The 17462-nt window shown below is 38.8% G+C and overlaps 2 protein-coding genes across 4 annotated transcripts in view; one reads left to right on the top strand and one right to left on the bottom strand.

Moving 5' to 3' along the window:
- Positions 1-2025: 2025 nt before the first annotated feature.
- Positions 2026-8803, bottom strand: cstpp1 (centriolar satellite-associated tubulin polyglutamylase complex regulator 1). 2 transcript variants are annotated; one of them, XM_080876441.1, is made up of 10 exons: positions 8599-8803; positions 8420-8522; positions 6865-6995; positions 5783-5867; positions 5505-5590; positions 4836-4880; positions 4673-4766; positions 3946-4055; positions 3721-3784; positions 2026-2967 (listed from the first exon to the last, which is right to left on the bottom strand). In XM_080876441.1, exons 1-10 carry the CDS (start codon positions 8639-8641, stop codon positions 2799-2801), a joined length of 930 nt encoding a protein of 309 aa, XP_080732567.1. In that variant the 5' UTR covers positions 8642-8803; the 3' UTR covers positions 2026-2798. The 2 variants fall into 2 exon arrangements, with proteins under 2 accessions (XP_080732567.1, XP_080732566.1); XM_080876440.1 differs by having other exon boundaries at positions 4673-4880.
- A 5748-nt stretch (positions 8804-14551) lies between these two features.
- The window catches only part of ckap5 (cytoskeleton associated protein 5), a 43564-nt gene continuing 40653 nt past the window's right edge, over positions 14552-17462 (top strand). Inside the window, exon 1 of one of the 2 annotated variants that reach the window (XM_080875747.1) lies at positions 14552-14702. The gene's annotated coding sequence lies outside the window, so the exon portion shown is untranslated. The remainder of the gene's footprint in view (positions 14703-17462) is intronic. The other variant, XM_080875748.1, reaches the window with a different exon arrangement.

The following is a 17462-nucleotide window of genomic DNA, read 5'->3' as shown; positions in this document are numbered from 1 at the left end:
TGTTTGTTTGTTTGTTTGTTTGTTTGTTTGTTTGTTTGTCAAAGAAACGCCCCTGTAAGTTTCCTGCTGGTGAGAGCTACCAGCCACAGTTTGCTTTTTACAGTTCTGTAACAGCTTCATGGGTGGGACACATTGTCCAAGAGTGATACTATCTTCTGTCTCCTACCACCTGCACTGGCTTGAGGGGGCATCCTAGGACAGAACTGGCCTTCCTGATGAGCTTATCCAACTGCTTCCTCTCAGCTGTAGATAAGCTGCTGTTCCAACCAGTGACAGTAGAAAACAGACAACACCATTTTTGAGTGAGTTAAAAAAAAATAGGTCTTCAGGAGCGCCCCTACACTGCAGAAGATCCGGGTCTCCTCAGCAGATAAAGTCTGCTCTGACTGTTTCTGTAAAGAGCATCAGTGCTGTGACTCCAGTCCAATTTATTGTTCAGGTGAACACCCAGGTACTTATGTAGTGATCAGAAATACACAATAAACGTTGAGGCCTTGAGCCAACTCAGCCAAATTATATCTGATTTATTTATTTAAAGGGTTTAAAACAAAATTAGACCATCTGACTCCTTAATTACAATAATTAGAATACATTGTTTACATCCCTGCATTTAATTGCAGTTTTTCCAGTTTCTGTAAAAAGCACTAATATACAGCACTTTTTGTACATTTTTATTAATTATCCTACTCTGTTACACAGAGGGGTTTTGAATCTGAGTATGCTATTTAAAGTGTAAATATGCCCTCTACAGTCTTATTTATTTTCTGTTTGTTTTTTATTTCATCTTTCTTCTTTGCATGCTCTATCTGCCGGTCACTTTGCTACCTGGATTTCCCCAGTGAGGGACAATAAAGGATATTTCTATTCTTTTTTTGATTGTTCTTCCAGAAGCACATTCATGAGGTCAGACACTGATGCTGGACAACAAGGCCTGGCTCACAGTCTCTGCTCTAATTCATCCCAAGGTGTTCTATCGAGTGCAGGCCAGTCAAGTTCTTCCACACCAAACTTGCTTGTCCATGCCCTTATGGACATTGCTTTCTACAGTGGTGCACAGTTAAGGTGGAATGGGACGTGGCCGTCATCAAACTATTCCCACAAAGTTGGGAGCATTTGTCCAAAATGTCTTGGTATGCTGTAGTAATAAGAGTTTCTTTCACTGGAGCTAAGTGGTCGTGCCCAGCTTGTCAATATGCAGAACCATCACCCCAATAGTCTTTCTGTTTAAAAGGTACAGTCTCTGATCCTATGAATATTACCAGTTAGGCAGTGCAGAGCTTGGATGGAGGTGATAGGTGATGGGAATCGTACCAACCAAACACACCTGTTGCAGCAGCTCTCCTCTCAGTGCCCTTGGAATATGACTAGGTTTAATTAAGAGGACTGGAGAGCAGTCCCAGAGGATCTGTTGTTTTTAAATTTGGAGTAACCTGTAAGAGCTATTTATAAGATGTAAACTAATAGTCAGATTTTGACCTTTCCTGTTTAGAATGGGAACATATAGACTTTTTGAATACAGGATGTCTTTGTAAAGAAATTTTGGAGTAAAGAAAAACCTAATTCAAATAATAAAAGCAAAACAATCAAATCACCTTAATTGTATTTATCTAACAAACCTACTCTGTACTAATTTTGATTTTATTTCTGATCTTTGAGGGGAGTAAGATTAAAGAGAGACTGGGCACGCCTTGGCCAAAAACACAATCTTTCATTCATGCTCATAATGACCCAACAAGAAAGCAGTATCCCCTGGAAATTCAACTCCTCTGGAACGCTTTTACCTTCTCCACAGATGTAATGAGAGGTACACCAGGGCAGCTTGAAACTCTTCCAATTCCGGCCTTTTCAACAAAAACTCCTGAAGAACAACCCCTGGACTGTACAGCAGTAGAGATGTGTTCTCTGAAGTGACGCTTCTCCATCTGCCAATCCCGTGCAATTCATGGTTCAGGGGTGGCTGTAGCTCAGGAGGTTGGTGGTTTGATCACTGGCTGTTCCAATCAACATAGCAAATATCACAATATACACTTTCCCATTCAATTTTATTTATACACTGCAAGTTCACAGCAAAGTCAAGGTGCTTCATATACTAAGGTAAACAACCTACAGAATTAGAGAGAACCCCAACAACAGCACTTGGAGTAAGAGACCTCCAGCAAAACCAGGTTCAAGAAGTGGGAGTCATCTGCCTCGACAGGTTGGAGGGTGACGGGAAAGAGCAACAAGAAAAGTAAAAGTATGTCGTTTTGTATCTTTCAAAGTTGCAAGGCCTTGTTGCTTAACAAGCTCACAGAATTTTATTCTGTATACAGTTTTGTGTTTACAGTAAGTTTGTAGATGTATTTTTTTCCACATTGCTCTTGTGATAAACAGCCTCATACAAACATATACAGAAATGGAACGGTATTCATATAATGCTTTCTGCTTTTCTAGTCTTATTGACTAAAAAGCATGCTACAAGACAGGTTTGTATTATATATTTACTATTTTTGGATGCAGATGTGTGTGTATTGATGTTTGGAACTCATCTGGTTCCTTGTTTTTTGCATTCTGCACAGTTTGAGCCACAAACAGATTCATCTATAAATTATAGTGCAGTAGTGATTGGTGAGAGCAGAATTCTGTATGTTTTCTAATGCATGTTAGACACATCCTTTAATGCTTTCTTTAATATTATTTGCATTATTTACAATCGTAAAAGTTAGAAGGACGTCTTCTTCTTCAGTCCTGACACACTGTCGATTTTCAACAGGCGTTCCTTTAAGACGGCAGGCAACAGGTCACTAAGTTGTCAGAGATCAGTTTTCAGATGAATCTGTCTCTTCAGTGGAGCCGTCACTCTCCACCTCCATCCTCCTCCTGTGGTGGATGTTCCTCCTGGGTGATGCCTTCTTCTGCACTTCTTTTAGCCCCCCCACAGCACTACTGCTACTGTTACTGCTAGGACTCACTACGATTTGAGCAATCCTGGACAGCAAGAGAACAAAAGATTACAATTAGAAGAAGAAAAGAGCAAAATGGGAAAAAAGCAAAGTGAAAGTATGTAGAGATTGTACTGGAGCGCTATTACATTTGAACACGAGAGTAGCAGCAGAGTAACCGTTTTCATGCCAGTGAACAGAAGTCTAACAATATCAGAATCAGCAGCTTGGACATTAATTCGATTTTGACCTTTGAAACCCACAAATTTACATATAAAAGATAAACCAGGAACTTTGAGCAATCCTGGACAGCAAGAGAACATCACGGCTGTGATTTTTCAAAAATTGATAAGTGTTAGCCATTATTGGCATAAATGTATAAAAAATTATAAATTATATTATTCAAGGGAGTTCATTTTTCTTGTTTTATAGCCTTGTGCTGCTGAGGGGTTTAATTTCAGATTACTTCGATGCTCTTTGCTATCAATCCAATCTACCTTACTACAATCTATACTAACTGTCTAGGGGTTGAAAAGCAGCTCTGAAAACTCTTGTAGCATCTGCTTCTAAAATGTAGAATTCAGTTCGCTTAATCCTTAATAAGAGTAAAACAGAAACAACACAGGTCAGCTGAAAATAGTACAAATCTATTTTTTTCTGTTGTAAGCCTCCAGCAGATCTGAGGAATCCCTCACTTGTCATATAACACATTAACACCTGGTTACAGCTGCCTAATATATGGAGTAATGTTCCTGTTGTTGATATGTTTATTACTATGTGCATAGATGTGCAGTCTCACAGTTTGTCAAGTTCCTGGTCCATCTCTGGGTCAATGAGCAGCTCTGCCTTACTGGGTAACACTCCTGCAGAATCAGGGAAACGAAAAGGTTCAAAATTCAAACATTTGAAAGCAACACTAATGTAATACAAACCAAATGCACATTTTTTGACTGATGTAATGCTTATGCACTGTGTGTCAATAAGACCCAGTGTCTCATTGACACACAGTGGTGGTTGAACCCACCAATAGTTTGGTTGATGGCCTCTTGTTTAGCCAGACTCATAAGGAAGCTGTAGTAAGAAATTCTGTCAGTCTGGTTCAGGATTTCCCTCATACATGACCTGGGCGGATGACTGCACACACACACACACACACACACACACACACACACACACACACACACACACACACACACACACACAAATAATGACAAATCAGTACTACAACTGGTACTGAAATTGTTGTGTGGTGAGGTGGGAATATTTTTGCAAATATTTAGTGTATACGCACAAAAACGCAGTGATTTATCAACATTTTTGCACCACAATTTTTTCGTACTTCACAAACAAATTTAGTGTACAGACAAAATACAGCCTTACTGTCTTAGTGAATTTAAACACGTGTCGTTAAAATTAATACTTTTTTTTTAAATTCATCATTATTATTGCTTTTTGGTCATTATTTATTAGTTTATATATTTTTTTATTTACAGATTACAATTAAAATTTAAAAAATGAAGCACCTAAATACTGGCCTAGACACACTAGATGCAATGTGAAAATCCTAAGTTACTTCCTTAAGTCATCGCATTCACAAGATTTTAAGTGAATTCTGACATTGACCTTGAAGTCTAATGGTAGGAATTTGAAAATATTACATCAGCTACATCACCTTTGAGAGTTATCGCCTTCACAAGATGTCTACAGGAAACTAAAAGAATATAGTGGTGAGTGAGAACTGAAGTGTTTACCTATGTTTGGACCTGTCGCACAGGGCGTCTATACACTGAGCCAAAGTGGAAGGCTCCACCCCATCTTGTGGCCGCTCTTCTTTGTTGTTCTCCTCTGTAGACACAGATGGGATCTGCTCGATGGAGGTGGATGTGGGGACGATGACAGTGTTGGGACTCTTACCTGCTAGCAGATCTTGGTAGATTACCAGCACACAGTCCAGGAACTCTACGAACACAATGGATGAATTTAATGGACGTTTCCTTTAACTTAAAAACAAATCACATTATTAACATTATTACATACATTTTATTCATTTTGTATTTATTGTTATTACTATATTTTTTATTAATATTGGTTTGTTTATTCCCTCGGGTGAAATAACTGAGAGAATGGGTTCGTAAAACCTATTTTCTCAGTTATTTTATCCTTTATTATCCAATTTAATCAAATCTTTACATTCTTATCTGTTACCCAAGTTAAATATTCTCTTTTTCTAGGATACTTATTTTTTCAGTTAGTGGTGAATTCTTTACCCCCCTCAGTTTATTACACAGTCGTTATGAATAATTCCTTTTATTTCGTTAACTCATATTACCATTCGGTTCCCTGGATTAACATTAATCTACTCCCTTTAGTAATTTTTTCAGTCTGTTTCCTAGATTTCCTATTTCATTAACTAGATTCTCTTCATTTAATAATCAGTGCACATGAATTATTACCATTTTCCCTTATTTTCTCTATATAATCCTTTGGGTTTGTATTCTGTTCCTTCAGTTTATTGATCCTTTCCCTCCCTAAGTTCATTAATTTGCTCTCTTTAATTATTCTTTTCATCACTTGGTTTATTACCTTGGTAGTAAAACTGCAGCTGGAAAGCATAAAGAAAATCAGAGAAAGACATCAGACAATCGATGGTGTCGTCCATCACAGCAATTCTAGAGGAGGAGAGAACAGCAATCATTACCCAGAAACTTTCAGCCTGTTAAGATCTGTTGTGTTCAAAATGTGCTACATTGAAAATGTGCTCAAATGAATTACATAGGATTATATATTGTGCAAAGCACTCAGGTTTCATCTTGATGTGAAATAATCAAGATGAAACCTTGGGAAGTTACTCTTTTGCTGACCTGGCGGCACTCTGAACTAACACCACTGGAAAATCTGGACACAGTAACTGCAGCAGGGACCTGTATTCCAGCATGGAGAGCAAGTCTGCAACACAAGACACAAAACATTTGTTGGCTACAAATTACACAATGACTAACCACCAGTTTTAAATAGAAAACTCATGACAGCACAAAACTGTAACACATAAAACTGTCAGTGACAACTAAAACAATAATGTAACACTTATGACATAAACATAGTTTTATATCAATTTTTTTATTAATTACAAATACACTGACATCAAAAACTTTGTCTCTTTGATCTGCAAGGATTTGTAAATTCACTGATTTTGAAAAAGCATGTTGTTTGAGGTCACTGCAACCACATCAAGAAGAAACATACAGCATCACCCAGATTTAACTCCTCCTGTGTCTATTTAATGTCTATGTCTACATTTACCAGCTTCCTAAGTATACCATAATAAGCTTTAGATCTAGTCAATGTGTCCTGCTGGGATGTTTCAAGAGTACAGGGCTATTTGGTCCTTGTACAACTGTATTCACACTTATTTCTAGTGGGTAATGGAATCTCCCAAGGCTGCTTTGACTGATTTTGTCCATGATTTTTATGGACAGAGTTTTAAGGTCAACAGGTCCAACCAAAGGTTGTAGTGTGTCAAGGTTGGTAGCTTCATAATCTCATGTCCACTTTTTACAAGTGATGCTCACTCAGTTGTCTTCATTAAGGCTCAGGTGGTAGAGCAGATCATCTAATAACCGGAAGGTTGGTGGTTCAAGCCCAGTCTGCCCTAGTCTGCATGCAAGATGTTAGTCCAATGTTGTTCTCTGGTGTGAATGCATGTGAATGTTAGACAAAAAGAACTTAGAAACAGCAACTTAGAAACAGTATCTCAGGAGAGTGACAGATGGGTAGGTCTGTCATCAGCAGTAGCACTGTACCTCACAGCAATAACATCTTGAGAGTGAATCCAGGCTGGGATATTTCTGTCTGTAGTTTCCATGTTCTTTACTATGACTACATGGTTCTCCCCAGAGGTACTCCATCTTCATTTCACAGTCCAAAGACATTATTGTGTTCTCACCTCCACTTTTGCCGATCTGTCTGTAGCATTTCCAGAATACTCGAATGAAGGATGCTCTGTTATGTGGAGTGGCCTGGATGTAGTTAAACTCTCTGAAGAGGATGTGGTTACTGTTCTTTACACTGCTGAAACTACAGAAACATTACAAACCCAGATATATTATATATTTCTCTCACACACACACATACACACAAATTTACTCAATTGCTCTCTGCGATTAATGAAGTCTCTCTGACTCTGATATGTCTTTATAAATAACTTTCTGTCAGGACATGGAAGGCAAGCAGTGCTTGCATTGTTAAAGCTCCCCGCCTGTCTATTAGCGTGTGCATCCATCCTTTACATTACTGCCACCTTGTGACCACACGGAGCTAGAATTGCTGCATCTCTCTCTGGTTTGAGGGCGTGTCCATCTCCCGTAACACTGACTTGAGCTGGGCAAGCTGAGAGGTCAGCAGCTTTTTTCTGGTTGTTTTGCGCATGTGCACTGTGGATAAACTGCTAGTCTTCAACGGTAAACTGATGGGAGACCAGTGTGCGAAACAAGCTGCTGCTGGCTCAGCTTTCACTGCTCTGACACCAGTAATGAACTGTGCTTTGTCTGGAAACACAGCCACCATTACCCTGTGAAATAGATTCAGTCAGATTCATCATAACAGATGAGTTTCTTCTTGGTAACCACCTTGGCCAACATGTGTAATGTAGTGATTATGGTGTGAGAAAAAGTTGTTATTAACTTCTTTTGTACTGTGACAATACTCAAGATGGGATAGTAGCTCTGACCATGTCTGCTCTTTTCAGATTTTCAGATTAGCATTTCCCGAATGTAGATTTTTTTCATTAATATGTTTAATTCCTCAATAGACATATGCACAAGCTTTTTAATTCAACTGTTTTTTATTATTATTAATGTATTTTAATACACTTAAAAAAACCATGATGAAGGACTGTGAAACTGAGCTCTAAACAACAATTTCTTTTTCAGAGATTAGATTTTTCAGAGATATGTGATGCTCACACAACAGCCACACATATGATGACTATGATGAATATGATACTGTACATTAGGGCTGCAGCTATTGATGATTTCAGTAATTGAGTAATGTATTAATTATTCCATCTATTAATCAAGTAATGAGATAAGATAACTTATTCCACTCTCCATGTTCCAGATGCTTGATCCACAGATTCATCATTTTCACAGACTTTTCCTGTCTGTCTGTCACTGTGTAATGCAGGATTAAAGACCTGGGGAGGGGGGGTCTCCATCTCCAGCTCGTGCAAATGAATGTAGGTATCAGTATGATCTTCAGACAACAATGAAGTAGTATTGATACGTATAACCTATGCATTTGCACGAGCTGGAGATGATAATCCTTTTAAACCGTATGACACACTGGCAAACAGTGACAACCATTTCTTGAACATGACGATGTATCACCAAGTACACGGAGAGTAGAATTCGTAAACAAATCTAACTAGTTAACGTAAAAACCTGTTAACCTAAAGCACCGGAGCTGCAGTCTCACTGTTTCAACAACTGTGTGGAACCTACTATTCAGCGAAGTAGCGGATCACTCCGAACTGGTTGTATTCCTCTTTGTGTTCTAGCAGCTGGATCACAGCATCATTCAGGTAGAACAGCACATTGCTGTCCGCTGGAACACAGACACACACAGAGATTATAAAGTTAGCCTAGGAGCTAACTGACAAAGCTAACAACACACGACCTACCGAGATACTGATCAGCGGGAACCGTGGGGTTCAAACGGTTCATTCTGCTCTTCCTATAGAAACCCACTGAAACAAGACTTAATAAATACGCAGCTATAATCGGTGAACAGTGCAGCTATTTACTGTACGTACACTGTGTTCTTATTACTCTGAATTTTGTTAGCTAGCTGTCCTAACATGGTGAGCTGGTGGACTTCCATGGAAACCGCCGGATGTTGTGAGTTACATTAATCAGAGCCCCTCGAACATTACTACTGACAAAGATTCCGCTTTGAAAGTAAACGTTTTACAGAATTTAAGAGCTTTAAAAACTGAGAAAAAATTGGAACTTGTATTTTGAAATTCTCACGTGTACAGATTTTTTCAACACACTTGTGTTTTTAATTTACAGTTACAGAAAAATATTCACAAATGTGTAGAATGATATTTTCACAAATAGAATAGAATAGATCTTTATTGTCACTGTTACAAGAACAATGAAACACAGTTTGCATCTCTCCGTTGGAGACATTCAGATTCTTTTAGGATGGACACAGGGAATGTGTTGTAATACACAATAATAATAATAATAGTATGTACAGATCAACATAAGAACACACACACACACACACACACACACACACACACACACACACACACACACACACACACACACACACACATATATATAAGTGATCAGTGTGCAGTATAAGGTGCAATGTGATCAGTGGTATTCCGCATTGAGTAAGGGATAGGAATGCTGGTTACTACTATAATAAATACGGTTCATAAATACGCTGTAAATGTCCATGGATTTTAACAGCACAGTTAACCTTCAATCAGGGTGGGGGTAGGGCATGTTTGACAGCCTTGACATTGACATTGATTCTGTTTTTCTTTGACCTGATCGACCTGTAGCGTTTACCAGAAAGAAGGAGGGAAAAAAGTGAGTGTCCAGGGTGCAAGGGGTCCTTGATGATGATACTGGCTTTCCGCTGAAGTCTGCTGGTATAAATGTCTCTGAGGGGGGTTAGTGAAGTTCCAATTGTCCGCTCTGCCGCCCTCACCACCCGTTGCAGTTTTCTCTTGTCCTCCACAGTACAGCAGTTGAACCAGAGTGTGCAGCAGATAGATCAGAAGACTCGTGATGGTGGAGCGGTAGAAGTTAATTAGAAGTCTTTGGAGTAATTGCACCTGAGAAAGTACGGCCTTTGTTGTGCTTTTCCTACCTACTGTGAAATGTTTGTGGACCAGGTAAGGTCAGCCGAGATATGGACCCCGAGGAACTTGAAGCTGCATCAATGTAGAGGGCGAAGTGCTCAGATCGCCTTGTTCTCCTAAAGTCGATTACCATCTCCTTGGTCTTGGCTGTGTTCAGATGTAGGTTGTTGTTGTCACACCATCGCTTCAGATGCTGAACTCTGTAGGCTGAATAATTAATGTTCTCAATCAGTCCTATGTAGCTGGTGTCATCAGCAAATACACTGTGAGCTGCAAACTTCTCATTTAAATTTTACTGAATTTTTTTTACTGCTTACAACTACAACTCTGTGATTATAACCTCTTATATCAGTGAATACAAGCACTTGACTACACCCTCTCAAGTCAGATTCACATATTCTGCAATTTTGCAACACTTCTTGGGAGAAAGGCATTTCAAAACTTGCACTTGTAGCTGAAGGAGGATAAAAAACAGAGGTGTTGGTGGTAGTGGAGGGAAGATACGAGGAGGGCTGGGACGGAGGTAACGACAGTAGAGGTCAGCCAATCAGAAGGCCTCTGTCCTCTTTTCACCATGTTGGATTCGCAACTACAAAGCACAGAGCCTGGTTTCTTTCAAAACTTTGTTTAGTACATTAGCACTGTGGTTGATCAGGAAATTAACACAGACACAGCAGTCCCCCATTCCTCATTAGGAGCAGCAGCAAAAACCAGAGCGAATGATCATTTTAGCTAACGGTACTAGCTAACTAGCTACCCAGTGTACACTGATCAGTAATACACTCTTATAACTGTTCTAATCCTTGTTAACAGACCTGAATGTTGCAGCTGCATAAAACACTGTTGATGACAACTGTGATCTGTTATCTTTGTACCAGAATAAAGAGGGAACCCAGAGTATGAGCAAGTCCAGTGTCTCAGTGCCATCCTTTCTGCAAAGGCTTATGAAGTCACATCCACCATAGACTCTCAGGACCACAACAGCTACACCAGCAGTATCTTCTCTCTCAGTTTATCCCACTGTTGGCAGTAAAAGAGGACTTATTTAATCTCTGAGCCCTCACTCTGAACCACAGCACTTTCTGCAGGGACATCACACTTTAAATCACACTAAACTAGTCTTCCTCAGTACTTTCATGCTGACTTATCCATGTTTATTATGCTAATAGGAGACCAAGTTCATACCAACACTTACAAGTTTACAAGTTCATAATAAATCCCTGAACTCAACAGATAAAGCTGCCTCTGCTGTCCTTTTTTTGTTCTTTTGATTGATTGGTCATTTTGTTTTGGTTAGTCTGTCCAACCGTAAAGGCTGTTATGAATGATTGAGAATGAGTCTTGTTAAAGAACCCAGATTGCAGGTCATACATAGCGCTGATTCCCAGCTACGCTGTTTGCAGTGCGTGCCCACTGGTAAATTTATTGCAATTTCTCTCAAACTGGGTGTGACGGTTTGCAGTGTAGTGCTATTTGCCTGCTCCTTTGGGTTGATAGGTCTCATGTGCAGCTGGGATATTAGTAGAATTTATTTCTTTGGCATTTCATTCGACACCTTAGTGCTTAGTTACATAAATGTTTAAAGTATCTTTAGTTATTTTGATTCAGAAACAACACAGAATTATAAGTCAAATGTCTCCTATGTGTGTTGTCCGTTATCTGTGACTGTACTATCCAAGTACAGTCTATCCAAGTCCTCTCTATACTTAAATGTTTCATAAACATTCTTTAACCTCCTAAGACCCGAACTCTTCCACAGCATGCATTTTTAATTTCTCTTTGATATTTGAGCATATTGGGGCCCAATGAATGTAAAAAGAAAGAATTACCAGATTTTTTTTTTTTACCTTATTTTTGGTTTTATGAAAAATAAGAGTCACATATGAGGATATTTGTTTAAAAATTTGATAGAACAGTAGCAGAATAATGTCCTTGTAAGTGGATATCAGGCCCTTGTAGAGCAAAATTGAGTATTTTGGTCTAAATAACCCAAAATGTGATGTCCACATATGTGGACACCAGGTCCTAGGAGGTTAAGATACTAAAATTCAAATCAAATTAGAGAGGCTGGGATTTGGTGACTTCGTATAACCAACAACAATATTAGAGCACTTTTCAGCCCAAATTGATTTTGGGCAATCAGTTTTGTCTTATCAAGCAGCTCATACCTGGAATACAATACCCTCGGAAAGAAAGACTATATAACATTCTTTATTTATTTTTCTAAATTTGTAAAACAGTGATTATTGGATAATCAAACATGACATAATGCCCTTGAAAATCCTTGATTCTAATGTTTTTTGGTTTGGTTTTTTTTTTTGGGGGGGGGGGGGGGGGGGGGTGTAAGTGATTATAGGGTTTGATCTTTAATAATGGTATATGGACATTTGTTTTTGTCACACGTTTTATGTTCACACGCTTCTAAATGTTTGGTTTGTTGCTTTATTTAATATGCCATTAACCTGCCAGGGATTGCAGATGAAATAGTCTGTGGGTAAATCTGGCATATTTACATGATGAGCTTAAGTGCTCATGTTAATTAATAAGTATTTTCCCTTTTAAATAAACACAAACATTTACAAATTGTATTGATAATCACAGCCATCATTAAAAAAATAAACTGTGAATGGCCCTTGGTGTGCTATGTCCAGCTGATATTGAAATGTGTGTACTCATGTAATTAAAACATATGAACAAATGAAATGAAATTATCTCTACTCTTTACCTAGGCAGAGGGCAGTAGGAATGACAGAAATAACAGGACTATGTGTCTATTGTATATTTTGCGTTATTTTACATTTTCGTCACAAAAACTCGCCAAGGTTGATTCCTGGTGAGTGCAGGCCACTAGTGTCTGCTGTCAAGTGCCCACATCTGTCTTACTGTGGAGGGAACTATAAAACCTTGTGTAACATTTTGATAGAGATCAATAAGTCACCTAAGCTCACTGCTGTCTGTTGACAGCAATACTCTGGTGAGTTTTCTGTAAGTGATATTTTTACTGCTGTTAGTTGCTGGTCTACATTACTGCATTACTTCTTTGAAGTATAAAAAATATAAATTGTATAAGTATAAATTTTCATCTGGTGTGAGAATTTAATCAAACTGTTTATCAGAGTGAAAATGCAATACTTTTTGGACAGTAGCGGGCATAATGTTAGCTTAATTGTCAGCTGTTATTGTTGTCAATAACAGCAACAACCCACAATGAACGGGTCCAGACCGGTGTCTTGCCAAGGTAGGGATCCCGACAGTTACCCCTGTGTCGGGAGCATGCGCTGGACTGTCCAAATCACGGACAAACAGTATCCGTCATTCTTGATTTTTAGTTCGCAAACACTTCTTATAATGACTTATTACTACTGAAATTTTGGAGGTTTTAGCTCTTTATACAATCAAGTTACAGAAGGATACATATTACCAGGCAAAATGTCGTCGGTTTGTTGAAATAATCCAGTCCGATAATACCTGAGAACAATAAATGTATAATTTCTGTTGTAACCCACAAACTGAACGGTAAATTAACGACATTTATCTTTTACTTTCTGACTAAACTAAAACGTCACGACTTCCACGTGTGGTTAGTTGAAATGGAGGCGAAGTCAACTGGATCCGCTTTCCCCTGCCCAGCGCGTACTCCACATGCAGGGGAACCTAATTCCTTCAGAGATACCTACCTTTACCTACCTTGACACGACACAATCATTTTATGGTGGTCATCAAATTCTGCACTGAGCTTTGGAGAGACTTTTATATATCCTTTATTTACCCGGATACAATGTGTCGTTGACATTAAAAATGTGATTTTCGAAAGAGATCAGTCAATGGATCAAGCCAAGAGGGTAGCAGAAATTGTAACAAACATAACACCACAGTTCTACAAACTTACTTAAAGTGACCAAAAAGGACTGCAGAGGACAATGTGGGTACAAATACGCAGAGTTATAAAGATACTTCAACAACAGGTTATTTCTTTCTTCTATATATAACCCAATCATAAATCATGTTCACTACTGTCTATTTACTAATATGAGTAAAAATATTCGAAATACAAAATACACATAAAAACATCGGAAATCGGTTTTTGGCATAACATCGCTCATCACTAAAGTTTAAAGGGCGTACACGAAACAAACAAGTAGTGTTTACATAGACAATCGTAGTTTTGAGATAGACTTAATTTCAGAGTAGCCAATGAAATCTCTTCTGAGAAAGCAATGCACGCGTTGTTCCAATCAGCTAAGGAATTTCACACATTGAAGGCGGAGCATATTTCAAACGCAACCAATCTCTCTCCACATCTGTCTCCGTCTAGTGAAAAACAAAGAAGCCCATTAGATGAATAAGTAGTCACATAAGTAAAATTTCACTGTATAAAGGTAGCATTTTGTTTGTGTGCTGCTTCTTCACTGTCCATGACAGGTTGCTTATGCAGTCGGACTAAATATTAAAAGTGATTCAGCACTGGAGTGACGTCGTCGGGGTGGTGTCCCGCTCTCCGCTCCGCCTCCGTCTGTCCGGCTCTGGAGAAATTTGAAAAAGCTGAAAGAAGTTGGACGTATTTAGCGAAATCGGAAGTGGGCGTTCATTTGTGTTTAAAATAAGAGTTCAACACACGCATATTCCACAGACAGACAAACAAATATTTTCATATCCCAGCCCAGAAATACTTTTTCGAAGTTTTTCTTTTAACGAATACGCAATTTCTGTAAATTATATTTATAATTTGAATTAGATAAGAAACAGCGCAACTGTCTGTTTTATTCTGTACCGGAAATAGTGTTGAATCTCCTTCGAGGCAGGGAAGCACTTGTATAAAACTCGGCTGGACCCCGCTTCAGTGATCTTTATCATCCTCATCGAATTGGGGAAGCAGCATCGTATTTTTTAAAAGACGCAAACAGGTATTATGTTGAAGATTTTAAATATTATTATTATTTTAAGCAACTACAAATCAGGTTTGAATCGGAGCTAGTTGTGATGTAATGTGTGTAGCTGCGAACTGCGCTGTTAGGCCTGGTTATGTTGGCGGGGATGGAAGGTTAGCTTGTAGCCTTCTTTCTAACCAGCTAACAGCTATTACCAACCGACAATAAATTAACGGCGAGGTTTGACTTTGAAAATAACTTATGCATAATACAATTTTGCACGACATGTTTAACAATGTTTATTTGTCATTAGCGATAGCCGTCTGTGTTGATGCGGGTTGGACCTGAATGAGCGGTTAACGGGGTAACGTAGCAACTGTCACTGTTGTTGCTAAGTTAGCTAGTTAATGGCCCTCGGTAACTAACGTTAGCAACTAACGACCGCTAGTTATGTTATGCTGGCCACTCCCAGTCAAACCGGGAAAGCAAACAATCGGTGATGTGGTTAATTGACGGCACGGTTGATAACCAAAGTGATAATGACTGGTTGGGTGTATTTAAAGGGGAGTCTAGTTGATAAAGGTTAGCTGTGCTCATTTGGTTGTATTTAAGTTTGCATTCTGTAATACTGAGAGCTAGAGGTGTAGTGCTGCTTTTTTTTTGAGTAGGAGAGCTTATTGATCACACGTATTGAGTTGTAATTTGTTTCTAAGGCTATTTCACTAAAGTCACAAATTTACATTACTCTGACCTGAGAAAAGCAATCAAATGTGAGACTGAATTTAAGAACTTCATCAGTTTTTACATGCTGTTTACAGCTGTTTCCTTCGTGGATGTCTTCTTTTTCCATTCTTTCCTGTTGGGTAGTTGTCAATTCTTTCTCTAACTCATCTCTCTCCCTGACCTGTTCTCTGTGTTTTGGATCTCTACCTTTCACAGCGTTAAGCTCGTTTTCCATTAGTACCAACTTGGATCGACTCTTCACGGTTTTTAGGGTTTTCCATTAGGTCATAGTACCTGCTCGGCTGCAGTTCCAAATGATTTGAGCAGGTACTAAAATGTGATGTCAGACTGCATGCCACTGATTGGCCGAGTCATGAGAGCGTCTCATTCACGAAAATCAAAACTGCAGTCTTTGAAACCCGACAATAGAGCTGGGCGATATGAGATTTTTTCATATCACGATATGTTTTTTTCATTTCAGGCGATAACGATATCTATCACGATATAAGCCAAATAACTATATTTGTAAGATTTAAATGTGCCGTTGCTCACAAGTAAAATGTGAAATAATCAGCAGCTTGTTTTTATTTAAAATTCAAATTCAAATTTTTTTTTTTATTTGTCACGTACACAGTCATACACAGTACGATATGTAGTGAAATGTTAAATATTTATTTCCCATAATAAGTTCAACAGGGTAGATGTACTTAAGGAACATGAGACTTTTTCAGATAAATAAAGGCAAATATTGCAAACTACACAAAAGGCAGCCGCTAAAGCGTTTAAGTTTCAAAATAGAACAAACGAAACAGACTAAATTGTCAATTCCACTTAGAAACAAAATATTAATTCTAAAAATAAATCTTAGTTTGTTTTACAGAAGAACAGACAAAACTGACTAACTTTTGTCAATATCAAATAAACTGAGAACTAAAAGGAAATTCTCAATCTCTCCTTGTTGTATAGCTGAGCTTTTCAAACAGTTTTAACAGTTACTTTAGTCTGACAAAAGCCGAATGACGAATTAGCGCTTCCAGTCAGAGACTGAGGCTACGTCCACACGTACACGGGTATTTTTGAAAACTGAGATTTTCCATTTTCGTTTTAAAAAATAATCCCGTCCACACATAAAGGCAGAAATGAAGGAAAATGCTGCTATGAACATGCCAAAGCAGCAGGTTGCGCTAGATTCCTAACCGTGCCTAAATGTTGGCCAATCAGAAGTCTAGAAGCCTCGGCGGGAAAAAGTAAACAAAGCTGGGGCATAGAAGCAGAACCGAGTCGTATGTGTGGACGGACAGTAACTGTGTGTATATGTAAGCATTTAAACACTGCAGAGAGTAGAATTAACAGTAACAGTATTGTAGAAATTCATTTCACCGAAACAATAACGTGGCGCACAGTGTGACGCATGCACCAGTTTATTGTATTTCCAGACTTGCTTTCGGCACAATTTACAGTGCACGCTACTCTATTTTTGTCAGACTTGAAATAGCCGAAATACCTTCACACTACGGAACTTCTATGGCTCTTCCGTTTGACAATCTCTCCGGCATTGGAACCATCATCTGTTTTCTCTTCGGTCACGCTCGGTTGATTTTTCTAGTCGGCACACTCATTTCCTCCATTACGCGCTGGCTCCATTACCCGCTGGCTGCTTCCCAAACAAACACACGTGCGGCTTGGCACTTGTGCTGTACATAACAAGTCACGCGACGTGACGCTGCGGCTGTGATTGGTTCGGCTCTGCGCTACTTAATTTGGATTGGCTGACCTTTTTTTTTTTTTTTTTTTTTTTGAGGACAAGAGCGGCGAGGTCTATCGCGATAGCTTAATTTCTCTATCGAGTAAAAGTTATATCGCGATACATATCGTTATCGTTCTATCGCCCAGCTCTACCCGACAACAACGGAAATGGCTACAAAAAACAATGCCATGGTCCCAGAGTCCGATGAAAAGCTACAGACTGAGCAGCAGGTATGTTCTTGCCTTGAACTCCATCTTTGTTGTAGTGTTCGTGTCGCATATTAATTACATCACTGGACACTCTGCAGCATGGCTATGACGACAACC

This window comes from Rhamphochromis sp. 'chilingali' (genome assembly GCF_963969265.1).
Source record: "Rhamphochromis sp. 'chilingali' genome assembly, chromosome: 2".
NCBI lineage: Eukaryota > Metazoa > Chordata > Actinopteri > Cichliformes > Cichlidae > Rhamphochromis > Rhamphochromis sp. 'chilingali'.
This window is presented reverse-complemented; position numbering and strand designations above follow the sequence as displayed.